At 38.5% G+C, this 24,518-nt stretch overlaps 4 protein-coding genes and 1 pseudogene across 10 annotated transcripts; 4 read left to right on the top strand and 1 right to left on the bottom strand.

Annotated features, from left to right (window-relative positions):
* The first annotated feature begins 2,668 nt into the window (after nt 1-2,668).
* On the top strand, nt 2,669-7,149 carry LOC147566702 (D-xylose-proton symporter-like 3, chloroplastic). The gene is made up of 14 exons (XM_086653217.1): nt 2,669-3,779; nt 3,881-3,978; nt 4,189-4,267; nt 4,583-4,642; nt 4,728-4,794; nt 4,887-5,011; nt 5,089-5,190; nt 5,287-5,658; nt 5,803-5,850; nt 5,942-6,004; nt 6,142-6,222; nt 6,365-6,463; nt 6,608-6,745; nt 6,833-7,149. Exons 1-14 carry the CDS (start codon nt 3,354-3,356, stop codon nt 6,965-6,967), a joined length of 1,893 nt encoding a protein of 630 aa, XP_086509343.1. The 5' UTR covers nt 2,669-3,353; the 3' UTR covers nt 6,968-7,149.
* A 31-nt stretch (nt 7,150-7,180) lies between these two features.
* LOC147566701 (ribulose bisphosphate carboxylase/oxygenase activase 2, chloroplastic) lies at nt 7,181-10,144 on the top strand. The gene is made up of 6 exons (XM_086653218.1): nt 7,181-7,913; nt 8,210-8,535; nt 8,631-8,736; nt 8,830-8,915; nt 9,012-9,484; nt 9,583-10,144. Exons 1-6 carry the CDS (start codon nt 7,869-7,871, stop codon nt 9,861-9,863), a joined length of 1,317 nt encoding a protein of 438 aa, XP_086509344.1. The 5' UTR covers nt 7,181-7,868; the 3' UTR covers nt 9,864-10,144.
* A 4,155-nt stretch (nt 10,145-14,299) lies between these two features.
* On the top strand, nt 14,300-16,935 carry LOC147566700 (L-type lectin-domain containing receptor kinase S.4-like). Its single transcript, XM_086653211.1, has one exon. It carries the CDS (start codon nt 14,502-14,504, stop codon nt 16,599-16,601), a length of 2,100 nt encoding a protein of 699 aa, XP_086509337.1. The 5' UTR covers nt 14,300-14,501; the 3' UTR covers nt 16,602-16,935.
* Nucleotides 16,936-17,346: 411 nt separating this feature from the next.
* On the top strand, nt 17,347-19,635 carry LOC147566699 (L-type lectin-domain containing receptor kinase IV.1 pseudogene; annotated as a pseudogene). 2 transcript variants are annotated; one of them, XR_015230532.1, is made up of 2 exons: nt 17,512-17,649; nt 17,771-19,635. The product of XR_015230532.1 is annotated as an L-type lectin-domain containing receptor kinase IV.1 pseudogene, transcript variant X2 (transcript). The 2 variants fall into 2 exon arrangements; XR_015230531.1 differs by having other exon boundaries at nt 17,347-19,635.
* A 101-nt stretch (nt 19,636-19,736) lies between these two features.
* LOC147566698 (uncharacterized) lies at nt 19,737-24,093 on the bottom strand. Of its 5 annotated transcripts, none has more exons than XM_086653213.1 (8): nt 23,484-24,093; nt 23,299-23,361; nt 22,828-22,941; nt 22,406-22,519; nt 21,983-22,096; nt 21,557-21,670; nt 20,244-21,266; nt 19,737-20,161 (listed from the first exon to the last, which is right to left on the bottom strand). In XM_086653213.1, the coding sequence occupies exons 1-8, from the start codon at nt 23,854-23,856 to the stop codon at nt 20,118-20,120; spliced, it is 1,959 nt and encodes a 652-aa protein (XP_086509339.1). In that variant the 5' UTR covers nt 23,857-24,093; the 3' UTR covers nt 19,737-20,117. The 5 variants fall into 5 exon arrangements, with proteins under 5 accessions (XP_086509339.1, XP_086509341.1, XP_086509338.1 ...); XM_086653215.1 differs by having other exon boundaries at nt 21,608-21,670; nt 23,484-24,017; XM_086653212.1 differs by having other exon boundaries at nt 22,813-22,941; nt 23,484-24,012.
* Nucleotides 24,094-24,518: the final 425 nt, after the last annotated feature.

Here is a 24,518-nt window from a genome sequence, read left to right as displayed (position 1 = left end):
TGGGGACTGCTTTTGTTTCCAAATGAAGAAACATGTCCCCCTCTAAGAGCATGTCCAGCCCCAGCCGGCTGAGGCCATAATTTCAAAATTATGGCCTCAGCCACCCGCTCCAAGCCCAGCCGCTTGGAGCGGAGGCTGGGGCTCCTCATTCAGTCGCCCCTAACATTAGGGGCGACTGAATGGAGGCCCCAAGTGACCGTTGGGGCCCCAACGGTCACTTGGGGATGCCCCCTAGCCGTTGGATTTGCTCCAACGGCTAGAAATGGATCCAACCCCTATAAATAGGGGTTGGATCCATTCTCATCTCTCACCCTCTTCTCATCACTTTCTTTCTCTCATTCTTGCAACTTCCTCTCCATTTCTATCTCTCTTTCTTTCAATTTTTTTTTGATCTTTTCATTTGTTCACCCATGGATCCATTAGACATCAACGAATTCGATAACCAAAGTTATATGGAAATGTTGTCCCCTAATTCTACTTACCCGTCGGCTCAATTAAGAGTTGATGATTATAAAGCATGTGAGGATTCTTGTGTGCAAGGAGGGACGACTTCGACAAAGATAACTAAACGGGAACCGTATAAGCCGGATGAAGATATTTTACTTACTAATTGTTATTTGAAAATCACATTTGATGCGGTTGTCGGAAATAGCCAAAAATATAAAGTATTTTGGCAAAAAATATCGGATGAATATAATGTGAGTGCAAAGTTTCAACGCACACTTAGAAGTTGTAAATCTCGTTTCAGTGAGATAAGCTCGGAATGTCAAAGTTTTATATCGACTTTGAGGATAATAAATAAAGTTCCAAAAAGCGGAGAAAACGATTATGACCGGGTAATTGTTTCTAACTTTTTAATTTCTTTTTTCTATCTTTTCACTTCATTCATAATATATACTTATATATATATATTTTGTTTATTTTAGTTACAAAGAGCCATCGAATTGTTTAAAAAAAATCATCAAGGTAAAGGGTTTAGGTTCCTACATGTTTACAAAATTTTGATGACACACAACAAGTGGATGGCAGACATGCCAGGAGAGTCAACATCCGGTAAAAGAGATTCTAATACCAATCCATCGGAAGAAAGACCAATTGGCCGTAAACAAGCCAAAGCAAATGCAAGAGTTGGCGAACCATCCACACATTCTACCGCTTCAAAAACTCCCAGTGAGGGATATTGGGAAAAAAGAGATGAAGATTCTCAACAAAGATCAGCAACTTTGAGTGAAGCAGTACGGGTTCAACAAGAGACCCTAAAGGTGCAACAAGATTTTCTACGGGTGCAAACGGAGGTGGCGAACCGACAATATGCGATGGACTTAATGAAGATTGATATTAGGTCTCTCGACGAACATGCTCAACAAATGCTTTTAGCGGCGCGAGAAGCTTGGTTCAACGGTGCACCACGAGACCCAAGAAACCCCTTCTAGTTATTTTTAATTAATTTTTCTAGTGTTGTTTAGTCGTATTTAAGTAGTTTTAAATTTTTAATCAATTATTAGTTGTAATCGATGTTTTTTTAATTGAATTTTATTAGTAAATTGGGAAATTTCAAATTCAAATTTTCGGCCTCAAGAGAGGCTGGGGCTGGAGTTGAATTTTAGAGGCTGAGGTGAGGCCAATAATTTTAGGTGAAAAAGTGATTTTTTCGGCCTAAGACAGGCTGGGATTGGACTTGCTCTAAGTACCAATTTCTAAGTCACTCTATCATTTCCCTTTAAATGTTCCTAAACAAGGCTAAAATAGAATTAATCTATGGGTTATTTCCCAAATAACTCCCAACTTTGTGACCAGCTTCCTACCTAGCCCCTTACTTTATCAAAAATACCTAGATGGTCTCCTTTTTGAGTTACCGTTATAACACCATTAACCAGTCATCACCTCTCTCTGCCACCTCATCTTCTCCCAACCTCATCGTCTTCACCGGCGAAGGTCGTCGACCAACCAATTTTTCGGCCGACCTTCAAAAAAAATCTCTTTCTCCTCAATCTAAAGAAAAAAGTTTTTTTGTCTTCTCTCCTCTTTCTCTCTCTCTAAACACTCCGCGCGAAGGATTCCTTCCCCGGAGTGTTCAGAGAGAGAGAGAAAAAAGATTTTTTTTGTGGTTTGAAGGTCGACGGTCGGAAAATTGTTCGCCCGCCGACTTTCGCCGGTGAAGACGATGAGGTGGCGAGAAGATAAGGTGGCAAAAAGAGGTGATGACTGGTTAACGGTGTTATAACGGTAACTCAAAAAGGGGAACCTCTAGATATTTTTGATAAAGTAGGAGACTAGGCAGGAAGCTGGTAAAAAATTGGGGGCTATTTTAGAAATAACCCTTAATCAATAAACAAAGTGTTATCATGTCACACCGAGAGACGTGAGACGTGTAATATTTTTTTTTTCATGTTGAAAGATGTAACGTGTTACTTGACAAGGCCCCTCAGCAAATAGAGGGAAGATGTGGCGTGTCTATTCAATGAACTTGTTCCACCTTGGCTCTTGTCGAAAATTTTCAAAGCAGGTAAAAAGACGATACCCACTGTCGTCACCCACTGTTTTTTTTTTTGTTGAGAGCCGTCACCCACTGTTTATCTCCATTTTCCAACGTGCTTACTATTGGAGTATTATTCACTGAGAGATGCTACACTTACAACTAAAAGTCTCTAAAAATCATCCAGATCCTACGTGGTAATCTTGGAAACTAAATTTCATTTAATACCACATTCTCACTTCCTGAAATACCCTTTTTGTTATCTTGTTTCTCTCTCTAAACCTTTCCCTCATTTTCTTTTAATAATTTCATTATTTGTGTAACTTCTTTTATCTTCAACCTTCAATCCAGCAGAGAGAAGGAACCATTTGTTGGTGAAGAACATTAGAGTTTGTGCACCATCAAAATTTTATTTTCATTATCAAGTTTTTGGTTTATAATACTCAATTTTTTTAAATAAAACTTAACCAATCTGTCATTCTTAACTTTTCTCTATCCTAAATCCCCCTTTAATCAAATCTCACCATCAATCACGGAAATTTCACAACCAATCACGGAAATCTCTCGAACGATTAATGGAATCTCTTCTATCCCACTTTAGATTTCTGTTCATATACCTAAATCAACAAATAAAACAGGTAAGATGTATAGATGATGATCACAACAAATCATCACTTTGGTTGGATTCATTTTTCATGGTGTCTAAAATAAATGAAAAAGACTAAGAAAAACAAGAGGAAGGAGAAGTTAGTGACATTCACAGCAAATCAGAGAAAAGTTTAGAGAGAGAAACGTTGGGAACGAGAAAGGTTAGTGAGAGAAAGAAGAGGGAGAAGAGGGTACATTCGGAATTAGAGGATCCCGTCTCCCGTGATAAATGCTATTAACTTTCGGCCACGTAGATCTGGACATCTTTTCCAGATTTTTAGTTGTAAGACTAGCATTTCTCTTATTCACTCGATTAAAAGAAAGAAAAGAAAAGAAAAACTCCCACCAGATCAAAACTAAAAAATCTAAAGAAGAAGAAGAAGAAGAAGATCTGATAACGAGGAAGATGGCTACTACTACTAGTAGTATATCTCCTCCTCCTTCTCTGTTCAGTTCCAGTCTCTCATTGAAACCATCTCCACCAACCAAACCACAATTCCTTCCCACAAGATCATCTTTACTACTAAGACCTTCTGCTGCTGCTGCTGCCTTATTTTCCTCCCACAAGAATGCTGCTACTAACTCACTTTCTCACAAAACTCCCTCATTTTGGAATACGCCCCCCCTCCTACAACTCGGTCGATACCCTAATAAGGTTCCGTCTTCAATTTTACTTAAACCTCCAATTTTTTGGGGGGATATTGGAAATGGGTTTGGAGTCCTTTTGACTAATCACTCTTTCTTGCTATTGTGTAGGTGGGTGCTAGTAAAGATCAATCTTCTCAATCGTTTGTTCCTAACACACCTACTACTACAATTCAAGAGGTTTTTACTTGGTCATCTGTCATTCTCCCGTAAGTTCCTTCATTCTCACCTACCCAAACCCTTTAATTCCCTCTCTTTATTTCTCTCTCTCTCTCAATGGTGATGCTTAAAATTCTATATGTGTTATCCGCCATTGTTAGTTATCCTTGTAAAAGGAAACTTCAAGTATTTATGAATGTTACTAGTATTTTGATTTGGTAGAAAATTAACAAAAACAAAAAACCCCAATTTAACTGCAGGTTCTTATTTCCAGCACTGGGTGGTTTACTTTTTGGGTATGATATTGGTGCCACCTCTGGAGCTACCATCTCCTTGCAGGTACATACATTTTTCTTCCTACTGGGTTAACGATATTGTTGCCGCTTTTGCCACCCTAGGCCCAAACCCCTTGGCAGAGGCTCCACGGCCCCACCCAAAAGGCCTCGGTACTTACTTAGCTTAAGCCTACACCTGTAGGCCAGGCTCTGGACACTCTCGCGTGCGATGTGGGATTATCGCAATTGCTCTAGCATTTCATACTAACTTCTTTCTAGATTAAAATTTTTAGTTAAACTAGGTCAACGATCATGTGATTTTGATACTAGAAGTGAACTAAATTATGTTGTCATAATCTTTTGATATTGATTTTATCAGTCACCAGAGCTTAGTGGGACAACGTGGTTCAATCTTTCATCTGTGCAGTTGGGTTTTGTGGTAAGCTTTATAACTTAGCAATGGAATTCTTAGTCTTTTAGTGCCCATGATATTTTGTTGTTCAATTTATTCTTCATAATTGTAGGTCAGTGGTTCTCTTTATGGAGCTCTTCTTGGTTCTGTCCTTGTCTACCCAATTGCAGATTTTCTTGGTAACTCATCTAGGTTTCTGTTAGTTTTTCGTGTAATTTTTCGAGTTCTTTAACATATGTTTCAAGTTCAAACTTTTGAGTTCTTGTTGAAGGAAGAAAACGGGAACTTCTCATAGCGGCTGCTCTATATTTGATTGGTGGTCTAACCACTGGGTTAGCTCCAGACTTGGGTGTTCTCATAGCAGGGAGGCTTCTATATGGGCTTGGAATAGGTTTGGTGAGCTTCTTTATATCTGGGTTATCTCCGCTTAACTACTTCCACCTAGTATACTCACAGCTGTTGAAAATTAACAGGCCATGCATGGAGCTCCTCTTTATATTGCAGAGACTGCCCCTTCTCAGATTCGTGGTACTCTAATATCTTTAAAAGAACTCATGATAGTTCTCGGAATATTGGTAATTCTTCATTTAGAAGTGGTCAAAAGAAAATAAATAGTTCTTTCATTCAATTGCATTCAATTGGATTTAGCTAGAAAATTAATTTTTGTGTAGTTGGGCTATCTTGCCGGAAGTGTTGAGATCAATGCAGTTGGAGGATGGCGTTATATGTATGGCCTCAGTGCTCCAATTGCAGCCTTAATGGGATTAGGTATGTGGAGTCTTCCACAGTCTCCACGTTGGTTGCTTCTAAGAGCCGTTCAAGGTAAAGCATCCATACAGGATTACAAGCAAAAGGCAATACAAGCGCTCAACAAGTTGAGAGGACGGCCTGCGGGTGATAAATCATCTGAGAAGCAAGTAGAAGACACACTGGTCTCACTCAAAGATGCCTATGCTGATCCTGAAGGTAGTTTCTGGGAGGTGTTTCAGGGGCCGAGCTTGAAAGCGTTTACAATTGGTGGAGGTTTGGTCCTTTTTCAGCAGGTATCTGCAATTTTGCTACTTAAAAGAGTTCTAAGCTTCTTCTGTTCATAGAAATTTGTCTATTGGTTTCCAGTTTTATGTTTAGCATTAGAAAGTCACTTGAGAATGTCAAGCCATTCGAAAACTAAATTGACCACATGACAGATAACAGGGCAGCCGAGTGTCTTATACTACGCAGGTTCCATTCTTCAGGTACAATGTGGTTAGAGCTAAAAACAGCTTTATAAATCACCTAAGGTTTCAAATCGCAATTAAGCTTCTTTTATTTAAAATTGTATCTCAGAGTGCTGGATTCTCTGCTGCCGCGGATGCTGCACGAGTTTCAGTTGTAATTGGCATGTTTAAGGTAAAGAAAACTATTCCTCTTCATCGAGTAGCTTCTGGATATATCCTTGAAGGAAGAAATTCCCGCCTTCAGTTTTCTTAATGTGTGAGTAAGCTTTTTCAGTTGTTTCTAATAATCTGACAGTGATCCATCTGCAGTTTCTTATGACTGGGGTAGCTGTCCTAAAAGTTGACGATCTTGGGAGGCGACCCTTACTGGTTGGTGGTGTTAGTGGCATAGTATGTATCTCCGTGCACATATTCCAACTAATAATTTCTCTTTACATGTTTATGCCTAATGCTATTTTGATCGAATGATCGACGAAGATGACAAAGGTTCCTTTTTCTTTTGTTTTTTTTTTCCCTTTTTTCTTTGTGGCAGACACTTTCGTTGTTGCTTCTTTCAGCGTACTACAAGTTTCTTGGGGGCTTTCCTCTTGTAGCAGTGGGTGCCCTGCTTCTTTATGTTGGTTGCTACCAGGTACACTTCGTAGGTTCATCCGTATTTCTGATTTCGGCACAGGAGATCCCTTAATGTTGACTATCTTGACAATGGCATTTCTATTGAAGCTAGATTATAAATACGAAAGAATACTGTGGTTGACAATGTTAAATGCTTTTACAGATATCCTTTGGACCGATTAGTTGGCTAATGGTGTCTGAAGTATTCCCTATTCGAACAAGAGGTCGTGGGATTAGTCTTGCTGTCCTCACCAACTTTGGATCAAATGCTCTTGTAACCTTTGCTTTCTCCCCTTTGAAGGTAGAGTTATCTTTCCGTAGATTACGTTTGGACCTAAAACTAATCAGCACCTGACTGTTCCGTTATTTGCCCCCAATTCTGCTGCAGGAACTATTAGGCGCAGAAAATCTTTTCCTTGTTTTTGCAGGTATTGCTCTTCTATCTCTTCTGTTCGTATTTTTTATCGTTCCAGAAACAAAAGGTTTGACCTTGGAGGAAATAGAATCTAAGATTTTGAAGTGAAACGACCTGCAACTTTGATAAGCAAAGCAGGAGTGGACAGTCAGTCTCGTCAGTCTCATATTTCCATATGTCGGAAACCCTTTTGTATTATTCTGTAATATTATACATATATTGTACCACATTTCATGCCATTATATTAAAATGCAATGAGATCATCAAATTCAGATTGACATTTACCATAACATCATTGTTTCATTAGTTATAGTTTTACTTGTTTTCTAGAAAGTGTTACATGAGCTAATTGTTCGAACTCCACCCAACTAATCGAACTTGCAAGAACCTTTTGCCATGTCTTTACCAAAACTAGTGATCTTCGCCTTCGATTGTGTACTAGCCTACTAGGAACGCACTTTCTTCACGAGGGCATACTCCTTGCATCTAAACGTTTTCTGGGGTGGACAAATATATTACTGAAAACAATCGGCGCATTAAATATAACTTACAAAAAATTAGCAGAGAATAAGAAAGTAAGCTTCCAAAATAGGCATCTCTCACAATAATGCAATTATCATCAATTCTCTATCAACTTGTTTCCATGAAAATATGGTTTTGTGGTGATAAAAAAAGAGAATTTTTTTTTAGTTAAGAAAATAAATTGTGCAGTGACAGTTAATAACTGGAAATCCACTCATCCAAAGGAAAGTCGGGAATGCTCTAATTTGTAATCACATTATCTAGAGTAACATTGATGTTAGAGGATGACACGTGTCAGAAAACTAATCCTCAGTGTGTGGCCGTTAGGAATTTGTAAGCCAATCCTTCTCAAAGCCTCACACTCCACCTATAACTACCTCTTCACTCTCCCACATTTCCCTCATCTTCCTATTTTACTCTGTTCTTCTGTCTTCTCTCTCTCTAGCTCTTTAGTTGAATTGCAGACATTCGTTCATCCTCGTGATCAATGGCTACTGCTTTCTCATCCATCGGAGGACTTAACCGAGCACCGGTACTCTCTCTCTCTCTCTCTCTCTCTCTCTCTCCCCATCATTCTTTATACTCTTTGATATCATCAAACTCAATTTGGTATATTTCTCTAAATCAAACTTGTCCGTTGTTTCTTATGTTTTACGGTTTTAGTTTACGTTTGTGTAAATTATTGAAATCTTCCGTGGGTCTTTGCGTGCTCAATGCTTATACACTAAAATCTCCGCCCTTATTGCTTTATGGGTTTGATTTCAAGGTTGATAATTTAATTGATTTCGTCTGAGTTCCTTGGTGATTTATCTGGTATGTTTGATGCAGTTGAGCTTGCCAAGCCCTGGTGCTGGAGCAGTAGTACCAAGCTCTACCTTCTTGGGGAGCAGCTTGAAGAAGGTCACCTCTGGATTTACCCTACCAAGAGGTTCATCCAGAAGCTTCAAAGTTTATGCTGAAAAGCAAGAAATCGACGAAAGCCAGCAGACAGACAAGGACAGATGGAAGGGTCTTGCCTATGACATGTCCGACGACCAACAAGACATCACAAGAGGGAAGGGAATGGTCGACTCCCTCTTTCAAGCTCCTCAGGATGCTGGAACTCACTTCGCTGTCATGAGTTCTCATGAATACATAAGCACTGGACTTCGCCAGTATGAAATGCTCAACTTTGACGTCAATTTCTGTCTACTTAACCTTGTTTTGAACAAGAAACTAAAGCAAGTTTCTTCAACCTTGTTTTTTTCAGGTACAACTTAGATAACACAATGGGTGGGTTTTACATTGCTCCAGCTTTCATGGACAAGCTCGTTGTTCACATTACCAAGAACTTCATGACCTTGCCCAACATCAAGGTATATTATTAACCGCACTGTTAATTAGAAGGAATTCTTTTTGGTTATTGATGAACTATAAGTAAGAAACTAGATCGATCGTGATCATTACAGGTTCCTCTTATCTTGGGTGTCTGGGGAGGAAAAGGTCAAGGAAAGTCTTTCCAGTGTGAGCTTGTATTTGCCAAGATGGGAATCAAGTGAGTTCTTCTTGTCCCCTATCATTTCTTTTATTTCTTCGGATACATAATGATTGAAAACTAACGTCGTTCGATATCGTGGGGATTGAATTACAGCCCCATTATGATGAGTGCCGGAGAACTTGAAAGTGGAAACGCAGGAGAGCCCGCAAAACTTATCAGGCAAAGGTACCGTGAGGCAGCTGACATAATCAAGAAGGGTAAGATGTGCGCCTTGTTCATCAACGATCTTGATGCAGGAGCTGGTAGGATGGGTGGAACCACCCAATACACAGTTAACAACCAGATGGTAAACGCTACCCTCATGAACATCGCTGATAATCCAACTAATGTTCAGCTCCCGGGTATGTATAACAAAGAAGACAACCCACGTGTCCCAATCATTGTCACCGGTAACGATTTCTCCACATTGTATGCTCCTCTCATCCGTGATGGACGTATGGAGAAATTCTACTGGGCTCCTACCCGTGATGATCGAATTGGTGTCTGCAAAGGTATCTTCGCAACTGATAATATTACAGACGAAGACATTATCAAGGTTGTTGATACCTTCCCTGGCCAATCAATTGGTAAGCTTCATATCATTATCAACTACTATGAAAACAGAAAAAAGTAAAAAAAAAAAAGAAGATGATCTAACATTCATAATTCCGATGTTTTTATGCAGATTTCTTTGGTGCTCTGAGGGCAAGAGTATATGATGACGAAGTGAGAAACTGGATAGCAGGTGTAGGAGTTGAGACGATCGGGAAGAAGCTTGTGAACTCCAAGGATGGACCACCAACCTTTGAGCAACCAAAGATGACATTGGCGAAACTCCTAGAGTATGGAAACATGCTTGTTCAAGAACAGGACAATGTGAAGAGAGTCCAATTGGCAGACAAGTACATGAGCGAGGCAGCTCTTGGAGACGCAAACCAAGACGCTATTAAGAGGGGAACTTTCTAGGCTTAGACCCTTAACCCTAGAGACGTTGACCATGTTTATTCGCTTATCTACAAAAGTTCATGGATGAAGGAGTAGGATTAGGGAAAAAGAGTTTGTTTATGTGTTGTTCTTTTTTCATTATTGTTTGGATGTAAGCAAAGCAGCTCAACAAGTGAGCTCCTGTCCCCTGAAGACTGAACCGACCCGTCTGTTATGTTATTATTAGCGATCAATTCTGTAATTTTGTGGATTTTAGTATATTAATGTGCAATTGGTGGAAATCAACTTCATTTTATGATCAACTTCCCCTCCTTTTTTCCTTAACATTTATTTACGAATCAAACTACGGACACTGCCTCTCAAAATCCTAAATATTTTTCTCCGATCGTTAAACAGAGTTGAAAATGGGTCATAAAACATTATCCCAAATTATGTATTCAATGAAGACTAATTTTATGGAAAGTTGAAGTGGTTGGAGTTAGTTCTTGAACTTTTACTCTTTGAATCATTAAAAAAATGAAACCATTCAACTAGACCATAAAGTACTGGAGAAATTTATACAGAGGGAGCAAATATGGTTCCATCATGTTTACCACTAATTTTTGAAAAATTTGCACTCTTTCACATTATTATTAACACACTCTTCTAACTAGTACTTTTGTCGAGGCTAATCTTTATCTTTTCCTTCTTCCTTTTGTTATATTTGTTTATTAATGCTTCTCGTGGTGTTATCAGGATGTTGTCTTCATTTAGTTTAATGTTCATAAAAAAACAACTACTTAGTGCAGCATCTGTTTAGTTATTTAATCGAATAACAATTTTGCAGATCAAATTATAGATTAATTTAATAAGTATTATTTCAAAGATCGAGAACTTATTCCATTTTTTTTCCTACTTAAAAGAACACAAGTGGGTGGGACCTTTCACAAATTCCCCAATTTTTTTAATAAACTCATATTAGATAAAGAAATACATAAAAAGAAAAAGCAACTGTTGCAAATTTAGTGAGTTTAATTTGTCCAAATCTTTTTCTTTAATGTTCTATTCGTAGCACTATTCTTTTATTTTCCTCTTTAGTGTTTGTTGGTGTTATAGCAAGAATCAGGTCTTTCTTTTCCGTTCTTGATTAGTTTTCTCGATAATTTTCTTTATTATTTTTGTAACTTTCAGTTTTAATATAATATACGACTTTACCAATGGAATTATCTATGTAGTTATTGTTAGTTTGTTTTAATACGAGAATTTGTTAAATATTCTATGATTTACCCAATAAATATCAGAAATGAGTCTTTGCTTGCTAAAAGCAGAAAGTTTATCTTTAGAGCATATTAAGAAGATCGAGAAGCTTTTGGGTAAACTGTTATGGGGTCGAAAACATGAAATTGTGTCTGTGGAGGCCACCTAAACTGAAATTGAGTCTATATTCTGATGATCTGTTCAGTTTGATTGAGGGGAGAGAGAGAGAGAGAGACTGTGTCTGTGTGTACACATCTTCCCTTAATACATAGTATAACCTTCTGAAAAGACTTCAAATTCCAAAGCACCACTAGCTAGCTTTGAAGAAAAATAAAAGTTTTATCTTATCAAACTCAATTGCCACCAATGAAACAACAGCTAACCAAAGTGGTGGTGGTGGGTGATGCTTTAAGACCCCACTTTCACCTTTCATTTGACTCCAAATAATTTCACAACTCACATCTCTAGCCGTTTCTCTAAACCAGAGAATTTATGCCAAAATTTTCCTCCACTTTACACTCGGAATGGGGGGTCGGCGGCGGCCCCCACAAGACTACAAGCTCCTCCTCCCCTTTGTTTCTAATGCCAGCCTAGTAGTCTGACCCACTTTCTGTAATCTAAGCTCCTCCCCTAGACGATGATGATAATGGAGTTTACTTTTTTCCACAAGGACAAATTGCATTGAAAGAACCACTTCTTGCCTTATCTCATCTGCATGACTACATCATCTTTAACTAATTACGACATATTGATCTGGTCAGGGGCGGAACCAGGATTTCATATTAGGCAGGGCAAGCCTAAAGTCTATGAAGTAAACTTCTACATATAATACGTATAGCTTTACAAGATACACCACAAGACAATTTTTTTAAGAACATCCTTTTATATCATGATTTTTTACATTTATCTTAATAATCTAAATAAAACAATAGAAGCGATCTTTTAACTTAAATTTACAAATTAACGTAACATTGGATAACTCAATTGAGTACCAGAATATCAATAGAACTTTATCAATTATTTTACATCTTAAAGAACAAAAAAATCACACAATTTTATTAACATTAATCTAAGAGCTTAAGGCAGGGACAGAGGTTTGAACCCGGGTCTAAAGGTTGGAAATGCACAAGCTCAACCACTTGAGCTAAGGTGAACTATTGAAATTAGTAGAAGCTTCTCTTATATATGTGGAGACCAGGCCGGGCAACTGCCCAGCCTGGTCTCCACATAGATCCGCCCTTGGATCTGGTCATAATCCCGTCCAGGATACATGATCGGGCCAAACTTTCTCACTAACATTAGCCCTGTGCCCCTACCATGTACTCCGGCTAGGATTCGGCCGAGTTTATGTCCGGGCATAGTATCAACAGCGTTACATATTTACATTGACTAACACCTAATTTGGCAAACTTTGGAGGAGGTCCGTTACCCCTCTAACCTCATGAATTACACCAGCCTATTTTCTTGACTACTAACCTTGGTAGTGGTCCTTCAACAAAAAAAAAAAAAAAACCTTGGTAGTGTTTTACTTCTCATTTTTCAACGCCTTGAGGTAACCATTTTGACTACTAACCTTGGTAGTGGTTTACTTCTCACATTTCAACACTTTGAGAGTTTGAGGTAATTATTTTGACTAGTTTTAACTCGAGTTCCTGTTTTGTTCCCTATTATTCCCATTGGTTTTTCTTTGAAGATTTTTGATACAAATGAAGCTATACGACAGCGAGTAGATTCAACTACGTCGCCCTTGGGTGTATTATATATATACCCTACACCTTATTCTTTAGCATGCCAACACACTCAAGCAACCGTCTCCTAATCATAGGTGCATAGTCGTTAATCTTTTATTGAAGTCTATTTCCGGAATAAATGCTAAAAGAAGACAGTAATTTTGTAACAATAGACTTTTGTAGGGGTTCAAGATGATCAACTTCCTTATTCAAACTAGATAAATTTATAGTGACGGTCACCAACTAATGTCTAATTAGGGATGTTCCTAAGAATACTTTTTGTTGCGCTTAAAAAGAAAAACAAAATAAGTCATAGTTTTACTATTTCTTTTTTCTCTCCTTCGCATATTCTTTTGTCTCTACGGTATACGTTTTGTCCATGAATCTTCATCTTTATGTCCATCTTCTTCCTACTTTACCAATCTAACCTTTAAAAAGTATTAAGTCGTAGCATTTTAACAAAAATTTCATAAAATCCTAAACTAAAATTCGACTTTTTTTTCGAGGTTTGGATCAAACTAATTTTTTGTTTACATAACCAATGTTAGAGAGTTTAGTCATTCTCTCTATGAATTATGGCTCATATACGTGCAAAGAATGAAATTCATACAAAAAATTGGATCAATAATCTATAAATTATTAGAGAAATTGTTACATGAACTTACAAATAAAAGAAAAATTTGTGAGAGGATCGAAATTGGGATATCATGCGGGGGAAGTAACACCAGATGAAGGGGAGAGAAGAAAAAAAACAAGGCAAATTATTTTTTGTGTATATCTAAGTGCAAAAGAAATGATAGCTCCAATTTCTTATTAAAATCAGGGATATCCCTAATTGACATTGACATTAGTGGAGAGGGGCTAACCCTAAAATTCCCCTTAAAACTATTCAAACACCCACCCAAGGAAGTAGGGGTGTTCATTTAGTATCCAAACCGAACGATCCAATCCGATCCAAACAGATTTCAACGGTTTGGATACCGATCCAATAATACTCCGGATTGGTTCGGATGTTAAAATGGCAAAACCGAGTGGTTTGGATCGGTTTATGGATTTGGTTGACGAATAACCGAACCAAACCGAACCAAACCATTTATTGTTATTTTTTATATATTATATATATAAATATAAATGATAGGAATGATGAGCGGTTGAGATTTAATAGTTAAGTTAGTTCCATGTTTGTTAATATCGTAGCTTAATGCATGTGTAACAGAAGTAAATGGCGTGGAGAGTTGTAGCTTAATTCAATAGTTAAGTTAGTTCCACGTTTTTAAGTCAAAAGTGTGAAATTTTATATATGGTAAAATATCACAGGTGGTTCGGTTATCCAACCGATCCAAACCGTTCATGCATAGTTCGGATCGGTAACCGAACCAAACCATGAGCGGATTGGTTCGGATTTAGATTTGAAAAAACCGAACCCTTCGGTTTGGACTTTGGATTGGCCGAAAAAGTCGGTTATCCAACCGATGTTCACCCCTACAAGGAAGTAGCACAGAATTCAGAAAAAAAAAGTATGTCTTGAACATACGTCCTCCCATTACTTACTTTCCCCTCTTGGTGTCCCTCCTTTTTAAGTACTCTGTTTCTATCCAGGATAGAGAGCTACCTTTTTCTTCTTCACTTGTCTTCTTCCTTTCAAACCCTAAATAAAAACTGACCTCTCCTTATCCTACACCTCCATTCTATAATGGAGAGATCTCTAATTAGATTTAGATGGTTATTATTATGTGTATCAAATCTTCTTTATCTCCTCTCAACCTCCTCTGTTCTTTCTCAATCCAATGAGTTCTTGTACAGTGGATTTTCAAAAACAAATACTAATAACATTACTTTAGATGGAATTGCTGAGATTGAAAACAATGGTATTATTCGATTAACAAATCATACAAGTCGTTTACTTGGTCATGCTTTTTATTCATCTCCACTCAATTTCAAGAACACCACAAATGGTAAAGCTTTCTCCTTTTCTACTTCTTTTGCATTTGCAATCTTACCAGAGTATCAAAAACTTGGTGGACATGGATTAGCTTTTGTTATTTCACCAACTAAAGATCTTAAAGGAGCTCACCCAAGTCAGTATCTTGGATTGCTTAATGCTACTGATGATGGGAGTTTATCTAATCATCTTGTTGCTGTTGAATTTGATACTGTTCAAGATTTTGAATTTGGGGATATTAATGACAATCATATAGGAATTGATATTAATAGTCTTACTTCAAATGTTTCTGTTCCTGGTGCTTATTTTAGTCAAGATAAGATTAAACTTGATCTTAGTCTTAAGAGTGGGAATATAGTTAAAGCTTGGGTTGATTATGATTCCGTTAAAAATCTTCTTAATGTTACTGTTTCGCCTTCGTCGGAAAAACCCCCATTTCCGATCTTGTCTTTTAAAGTAGACCTCTCTCTTATTTTTCAAGATTATATGTTTGTTGGGTTTTCTGCTTCTACTGGTTTGCTTGCTAGCTCTCATTATGTATTTGGATGGAGCTTTAAGATGAATGGTGAAGCTAGAAATCTTGATATTTCTTCGCTTCCGATACTTCCAGGACCCAAAAAGAATCACACAGTTCTTGTAGCTGTGGTCTCCACAGTATCTTCTGTCCTTTTCGTGGCGATTGGGATCGCTCTCGCTGTTTACTTGTACAGGAAGATCAAGAATAGAGATGTAATCGAATCATGGGAGATCGAAGTTGGCCCACATAGATTCTCCTATGATGAATTAAAAAAGGCAACAAAGGGTTTCAGGGATAAAGATCTACTTGGGTTTGGTGGATTTGGTAAAGTTTATAAAGGAATTTTGCCTAAATCGAAAACCCCAGTGGCAGTTAAACGAATCTCAAACGAATCAAAACAGGGTATTCGTGAATTCGTTTCAGAAATTGCTTCAATTGGCCGCCTTCGTCATAGAAATCTCGTTTCATTACAGGGATGGTGTAGAAGAAGAAGCGATCTTCTTCTGGTGTACGATTACATGCCTAATGGGAGCTTAGATCAGTACATTTTTGATGATCCAAGAGCAACTCTCAGTTGGGAACAAAGATTCAAAATCATCAAAGGTGTTGCTTCGGGTCTTCTATACTTGCACGAGGAATGGGAACAAATTGTTATTCATAGAGATATTAAAGCAAGCAATGTTTTGTTAGATAGCGAGTTAAATGGCCGACTAGGCGACTTCGGTTTAGCAAGATTATGTGAACATGGAACCAACCCAGGAACAACAAGAGTAGTTGGTACTCTGGGATATCTTGCGCCGGAGATGACAAGAACGGGGAAGGGAACGACGAGTTCCGATGTGTTTGCATTTGGTGCTTTCTTGCTTGAAGTGGTTTGCGGGAGGAGGCCCATTGAGCCAAAAGCTCAGCCAGAGGAGTTGATTTTAGTGGATTGGGTTTGGGAGAAATGGAGAGATGGGATGATTCTGGAAGTGGTGGATTCAAGACTGAAAGGAGAGTACAATGAAGGGGAGGTAGTTTTGGTATTGAAATTGGGTTTGATGTGTTCGACTTCTGGAGCAGATGCCCGACCTAGTATGAGGCAGGTAGTTAGGTATTTGGAAGGAGAGGTGAGGGCACCGGAGGAGGTGGATTGGCCGGGAGAGTATGAAACATCAAACAAAGGTGGAGGACACGGATTTGACGATTTCTTAAGTTCTTCGTTCGGAATGACAACTGGGGGAGCAGTAACAGGAGGATCTAGAGATGGTGATAGTGAGCCGCCACCGTTTACTTCTCCTGTCTCTCTTCTCTCAGGTGCTAGGGGAAGCGATAGGTGGCCAATGACTCAATGAAACTGACCATGTGACAAGAAATTCTTCTATAAAAAAACAACTAAACTGTGATATTTAATGTGGATTTGTTTCCAACCATTCTTCTCATGGTTCTTCTAAACCTTCCTGGTTGAGTGATGCTTACTAGTGCAGCAGCGCAAGGTGGAATGACACATTAGAGCCAAAGCCAGAAAAGGAAGAAAGAAAGGATTAGCAGAGGACTCCCGATACTTAAACTCCAACGAAGCCGATTAACGGGGGAGCTAATTAATTTGTACTCTTAAATGTTGTTGTTGTTAATATAATTCTTTTGACATTAATGAAATGGAAGAAAACAAAGTATTAAATTGTTGAATTGTGTGGTTGTAGATCAGCGTCATTTGCAAGTCAAATTGGCTGAGACAGGAAAATAGTGTCCCAACTTGAAAAGGATTGGAGTCTTGGAGATATGTGGATGAGAAATATGACTCCCCACTTTCAATGAGCACTATAGGTATATGATTGGATATCATAAAATCATTTTACAAATTTAGATTTTCAGAGATTTAAGTCAGCCTATTCTGACCAATCAGAGGAGAGCTTGTAAATGGTCAACACAATTATATAATTCAATTCAAAGATCTCCTTTGTTTTACTAACTCAGTCGAGCCCACAAAAGATGGAAGAAGCAATATTCAGACAGTCAAACTGCATACATAATGTCAAAAGTCAATTCCTTTGAATTTGTCAATCACAAGGCTCACTATATTCAACGGTTGGAGAACTATATCTCTGGCTTTTATAACTTTCCGTTTTAGAGAGTCGCCTGGTACTTTATCCGACTGCTTTACATAAAAGGTGAGAGAAAAGAATTAGTCTTGCCGGCTGGTATTCTTAGTAAGAATTCAACCATGCTAAGTACCAAGTTTTTGCAGGTAATATTCTTCATTGTCCTGTTCGAGTTTGTTGTAGTTGGTGCAGATGATTTTGGATTCATCTATAATGGATTCAAAGATGGAGCTAGTTTGATTGTTGACGGAGGAGCTGATATCACCCTGAATGGCATCTTGAGGTTAACAAACGCCACCAGGTATCAGGATGGTCATGGTTTCTACTTCAATTCTCTTCCTTTCAAGAAAAACTCATCGTCATCAACTATAGATGTTGGTGGTAACTCTAGTACTAATACTACTTTCTCTTTCTCTACTCAGTTTGTCTTTGCAATTATGTCCCCAGATGATATATCTGGTCAGGGACTAGCCTTTGTTATTGCACCTCAAAGAGGACTACCAGGAGCTCTACCAAACCAATATCTAGGCCTTTTTAATGAATCCAACAATGGAAACCCTACAAATCATGTAGTTGCAGTGGAGCTAGATACCATCTATAACGTAGAGTTCGATTCCATTCAAGGCGATCATGTTGGTATAGATATCAATAGCCTTAAGTCTGTCAAGTCTGCTGCTCCTAACTACTTTAACGGCACTGGATATAAGAACTTGAGTCTAAGTGGGCAACCCTTACAAGTATGGGTTGATTATGATGGGGTGAAGAAACAACTCGATGTGACTTTAGCTCCAATTAACGTACTGAAACCAGACGTGCCAATGTTGTCTTTGTCCCAAGATCTTTCTTCCATTATCTTAGACTCCATGTACATAGGATTCTCAGCCTCTACCCAAACTTTAGTAACATTTCATTACATACTAGGGTGGAGTTTTAAAATTAATGGGAAAGCTCAAGCACTCAATCTCTCAAGCCTTCCCGAGCTTCCTAAGTTTCAACAAGAGCCTACCCAAATAAGGTCTGATAAGAAGCTAAAATTGTTGACAATTGGGATATCCATAGCCATCCCGATCTTTGTGTTGACTATGATATTTGGCATCATCTTTATCATAAGAAGGAAGATAAAGTTTGCAGAGGTGATGGAGGACTGGGAACTAGTTTATGGAACTCATAGATTTCCGTATAAACATCTATACAAGGCAACAAAGGGCTTTGCTAACAACACAGTTATCGGACGTGGTGCTTTTGGTATGGTCTACCGTGGTATATTACCCAGTTCTAATATCGAAGTTGCTATCAAGAAAGTCAATCATGATTCTATACAAGGTATGCAGCAATTTATATCGGAGATTGTTAGTATTGGCAAGATTCGCCACCGAAACATAGTAAAACTCTTGGGTTATTGTCGAAGAAAAGGAGAACTGCTTTTGGTCTATGATTTCATGCCTAATTTAAGTCTAGACAAGTTTATTTTTCCCCAACCAAATTCATCATCACCATTAATGCTTAACTGGAGTCAAAGATTTCAAATCATAAAGGATGTAGGTTCTGGACTACATCATCTACATGAAGGATGCCAACAAGTTGTCATACACAGGGACATCAAAGCTGGTAATGTTTTATTAGATCATAAAATGAACGGGTGTTTAGGTGATTTCGGGCTCGCAATGTTATTTGACCATGGAACCGATGATGCTCCAACGTCTAAAGTTGTCGGCACACCGGGCTATCTTGCACCAGAAATGACTAGAATCGGGATGGCTTCGATGAAGACAGACGTGTACGCGTTTGGTGTCTTTTTGCTTGAAGTTGCTTGTGGAAGGAGACCCATAGAGTTAAAAACAGAGGCAGCACCAGGAGAGACTCAACCTCTAACTTATCTTGTTGATTGGGTTTTGTCTTGTTGGAGGACCGATTCAATTCTCCAGACAAGTGATCCAAATTTGGGAAATGAATATGTAATAGAAGAAATGGATTTGGTGTTAAAGCTAGGCTTACTTTGTTCTCATACCGATGATTCGGCTAGGCCAACAATGAGACAAGTCATGCAGTATTTGAATGGTGATGTTGCTCTTCTCCAATCAGACTTGTGGATTCTTGACACGAGCGATACAATCAATCAAGCCTTCACACGCGGCGAACGCAGAGGAGATCTATACCCTTATAGGGTATTTGACACAGACACCACCATAATTTCATCAATAGCTGCCACTGAGTCAATCTAATCTTGTACTAATTGATTTTTGTAGTTAATTGGAAATAATGAACGACAAGTACATATTTGTGCATATATTCTTCTTCTCTTTAAAATTTATTTGTATACCAATCAAGTTCAAAATATACTCCCTTAGTTATAGCCTCTTGTTAAGTCAATGCATTAAGATTGAGACATTCCAATAGTTTTCGACACTTCTATATATTAATTAACATGATATATGAACAACCATTAAAAATATTATCAAAACGCATATTATAAATATTATCAAAAATGCATATTACGTCCGAAGAAGTAAGATTTGATGGCTGCAAAAAATGTCCATATTGACCTTTCCTTGTGCATATGGTCCGATGGATGTCATTGTCTTGTTGATTGTCATCAATCTTTCTTAGATTTTTTTTCAAGACAAAGTAATTAAGAATTTATTTAAGATATTAGATACATTCAAAATTGATAATGAAGTTCCTTATAGCTTCGCTATTAATACGTAATAATGTGTTGATGTTTAAACTTGATCCATGGTTTCCAAAATTGGACTAGTAATTTTTTTCTTCTCAATTGGCTTGGAGTATCCTTTCCTGTTTTTCTTCCACAATAACTGCAAATACAATTAGAGAAATAATAAATCTCACCGTAAATATATTAAAGAAGAGGAATAGGTAGAGAAGTGAAGTAAGTACCTTCTTGGGCACTTGTAGAAAGGGGAATTTCAGTTGAAGTCTTCCTTGTTATCGTTGACGAAGTTGTTGATTGTTCTATCCCAAGCATAGAGGAAACTGCCTCTCTGACCTTCTCCACAACACCTGTATCTCCAGTAATCGTCTTTGGACTAATTGCATCAGATATCACCTCTGAAAGCGCTTTTTCTTCATCTCCGGGTTCCAATTTCTGCATAAGATATTCCTTCACCGAAACCCCTTTATCCCATTTGTTCTCACCAGTAGTACTACTACTTGTATCATCCATCTTTCTTGGTGCCTTGGATGTTTCCGTTGCTGAGGCAGTTTGAATCTTCGAAGCACCCACTTGGTTTGCTTCAGGTACCTTCACATTGGCTGGTAAACGCTTATTTTCTGTCACCGGCTTTGTTTTAGATGTCTGAATTGTTGAGGCCGTTTGGATCTTTGGAGCAACCACTTGGGTTGCTTCAGGTACCTTCACGTTGGCTGATGATGGCTTCTTTTCCGCCAGCGAATGTGTTTTAGATGTCTGAATTGTTGAGTCAGGTTGGATCTTCGAAGCAACTACTTGGGTTGCTCCAGGTACCTTCACATTGGCTGACGAAGGGTTTTTTTTCGTCACTGGCTCTGTTTTAGATGTCTGAATTGTTGAGGCAGTTTGGATCTTCGGAGCAACCACTTGGGTTGTTCCAGGAACTTTCACATTGAATGATTCAGAATTCCTATTCGTCATGGTTGCCTCGGTTATTATTTTGCTGGGAGCTGGGATTTCTTTTTGTTGATGTGGAACCTTGGTATTGGTAGGTACGAGATTCTTTTGTGTCGTCACAGCTGACTCGTTTATTGTTTTGGTAGGATTCAAGATTTCTTTTTCTTGATAATCTTTGGGAGTACTAGATGTGATGCTATGGGAAGGCTTAACATGTTTATCGGAGACGAGAGGATCAATCCGCGGCTTACTTTGGATGTCTGTTGTTTCTTTATTGTTACCTTGATGGTACGGTGCGAGCTCTGATTCATACACTATACAGCAACGAGAAATAATCAGTCACAAACAATAATGTGGATTAGTAATACGAGTGCATCTTTACGCACCCCTCCTTTCTACTCTTGGGCTTCCCTCTCTTAGCACCCCCACGTATTGGGGCAGTCTGAGGTCTGTGGTCCTCAAACTGCTCAGTTTGAGGCCCGCAAGAAGTTTCCAAGAGAGGGGTGGTCAAGAGCAAAAGGACAGGGTGCTTTTAGAGGCACCCTATAAGTAATTCCACAACGAATAGCTAAAAACAAAAGAAATTGTTTATATAATTAATTACTTGGAGCTCCAAAATATTCAGGATCTTCCACTCCGTCAATAGGCAGCTTACGATGGACGTTTGTTGTTTCTTTATTGTAACGTTGATGGTCTGGTGCCTGCTTTGATTCATACACTATACAACAACAATAAATTATTAATTACTAATGACAATGTAGATTATGAGTATCGGTGCGTTTATAGGCACCTCTCTTTTTTTACTCTTGGGTCTCCCTCACTCTTAGTGTCCCCATAGATTGGGACAGTCCAAGGTCTGTGGGTCTCAGACTGCTCAGTCTGACGACAGAACCACGGGAAAAGCCAAGAGATAGGTGGGTAAAGAGCAAAGGGACAGGGTGCTTTTAGAGGCACATTATAAGTAATTCCACGACGAATAGCTAAAAACAAAAGGTGAAAGCATAGAAAACACAATTGTTTATATAATTACTTGGAGCTCCAAAATATTCAGGATCTTCCACTCCGTCAATAGGCGGCTTACGATGGATGTTCGTTGTTTCTTTATTGTAACCTTGATGGTCTGGTGCCTGCTTTGATTCATACACTATACAACAACAATAAATTATTAATTACTAATGACAATGTAAATTATAAGTATCAGTGCGTCTAGGCGCCTCTCTTTTTTACTCTTGGGTCTCCCTCACTCTTAGTGTCCCCAAAGATTGGGACAGTCCAAGGTTTGTGGGTCTCAGACTGCTCAGTCTGACGACAGAACCACAGGAAGTGCCAAGAGATAGGTGGGCAAAGAGCAAAGGGACAGGGTGCTTTTAGAGGCACCCTCTAAGTAATTCCACGACGAATAGCTAAAAACAAAAGGTGAAAGCATAGAAAGCACGATTGTTTATATAATTACTTGGAGCTCCAAAATATTCAGGATCTTTCACTCCGTCAATAGGCGGCTTACGATGGATGTTTGTTGTTTCTTTATTGTAACCTTGATGGTCTGGTGCCTGCTTTGATTCATACACTACAACAACAATAAATTATTAATTACTAATGACAATGTAGATTATAAGTACCGGTGTGTCTATAGGCGCCTCTCTTTTTTACTCTTGGGTCTCCCTCACTCTTAGTGTCCCCACAGATTGGGACAGTCCAAGGTTGTGGGTCTCTGACTGCTCAGTCTAACGACAGAACCACAGGAAGTGCCAAGAGATAGGTGGGCAAAGAGCAAAGGGACAAGGTGCTTTTAGAGGCACCCTATAAGTAATTCCACGACGAATAGCTAAAAACAAAAGGTGAAAGCATAGAAAGCACAACTGTTTATATAATTACTTGGAGCTCCAAAATATTCAGGATCTTTCACTCCGTCAATAGGCGGCTTACGATGGATGTTTGTTGTTTCTTTATTGTAACCTTGATGGTCTGGTGCCTGCTTTGATTCATACACTACAACAACAATAAATTATTAATTACTAATGACAATGTAGATTATAAGTACCGTTGCGTCTATAGGCGCCTCTCTTTTTTACTCTTTGGTCTCCCTCACTCTTAGTGTCTCCACAGATTGGGACAGTCCAAGGTCTGTGGGTCTCAGACTGCTCAATCTGAGGACAGAACCACAGGAAGTGCCAAGAGATAGGTGGGCAAATAGCAAAAGGACAGGGTGCCTATAAAGGCACCCTATAAGTAATTAGATGGAGGAATATTTAAAACAAAAGAAGGTGAAAGCATGGAAATTGTTGATATAATTAGTTGGAGCTCCAATATATTCAGGATTTTCCACTCCGTCAATTAGCGGCTTACGTTGGACATTTGTTGTTTCTTTATTGGGACCTCGATGGTCCGGTGCGAGCTCTGTTTCATACACTGTACAATAACGAGAAATAATAGGTCACAAATGATAATGTAGATTATAAGTAATAAAGTAATTCGATAGTTATAAGAAAATAAGGTGAAAGCATGGAAGGGGCAATTGTTGATATAATTACTTGGGGCTCCAAGATATTCAGGATCTTCCGCTCCGTCAATATTATCGTCATCGTCTAAGGAGACACCCCACGAAGGAGTGGTGGACGAGGAGGAGCTATAATTGTTGGTGTTGTTGTTGTTTTGATAGGTGGGGGTCTTTTTGTGAACAAGTAAATTTCTCCATTTCTTGGCTTTGTCTTTTACTTTTGCAAGAACAGATTTTTTGAGAAATGGTTCATGGTGATGATCTTCTTCAGGATCATGGTTCTTTCCAAAGGTTGGTGTAGTGGGTGATGTTGTTGATTGAGAATTATGGTCTCGAAGTTGATCGACTTTGTCTTCTGCATCTTTGCAATGTTTTGCGAAGCTTTTTATTCTCTCAAGCTGGGCCATATAAACATATATATCTGGAATATGATTTGAAACTAAAGTTTGTCAATTCCTCTACTCTCTCTATAATCTGTCTATTGCTTACAAGAGGAATTGGGGGCATAAAATATTGGGGTCTTTCAAGTGAAGGAGAGGTGGAGTTTTGGTCAAAGTTGAGTGATTTTATTTCAGCCCTTGAAAGGGATGATATATATACTCTCTGGTTTTGCACCTATTCCGGCTCCTATAAATTTTCATGACACTTGGTCAGGCACCAGTCCATTTTTCTCATATGGGGAAGATGAGATTCATTGCTTCAAGTACAGCCTCAGAGCAATTCTAGGAGCTTAAAGAATCTCTTATACATCCAAATGGACCATCTAAAGGAATTCGTGTATAATTATCCCAAAATAAACATGATGGAGTCGGGACTACAAGAACAAGAGTCAAACGCGTGACTTCACTCATTTCCACTTGCTCAGAGCAATTCCGATGTAACACTCAATCTTAAAAACTCCGAGTGTTACATAAATTTTTTTGAGTTGTTCTTTAAATACTTTCTCCAATGCAAAATTCAATTTGGATCTTTGAAATGATGTGACGGTAGCTAACTAGAATTATGTCCTCTTGAGATATTTGCTAATTGTCCAACTCATCATTTTTAAATATGGACCAATAAAAATCAA

Source organism: Eschscholzia californica, unplaced genomic scaffold, assembly GCF_041429995.1.
Source record: "Eschscholzia californica isolate CP2 unplaced genomic scaffold, dmEscCali1.0.p SCAF_1, whole genome shotgun sequence".
NCBI lineage: Eukaryota > Viridiplantae > Streptophyta > Magnoliopsida > Ranunculales > Papaveraceae > Eschscholzia > Eschscholzia californica.
Note: the sequence above shows the minus strand (reverse complement) of the source record. Positions and strands in the feature narration are given on the sequence as shown.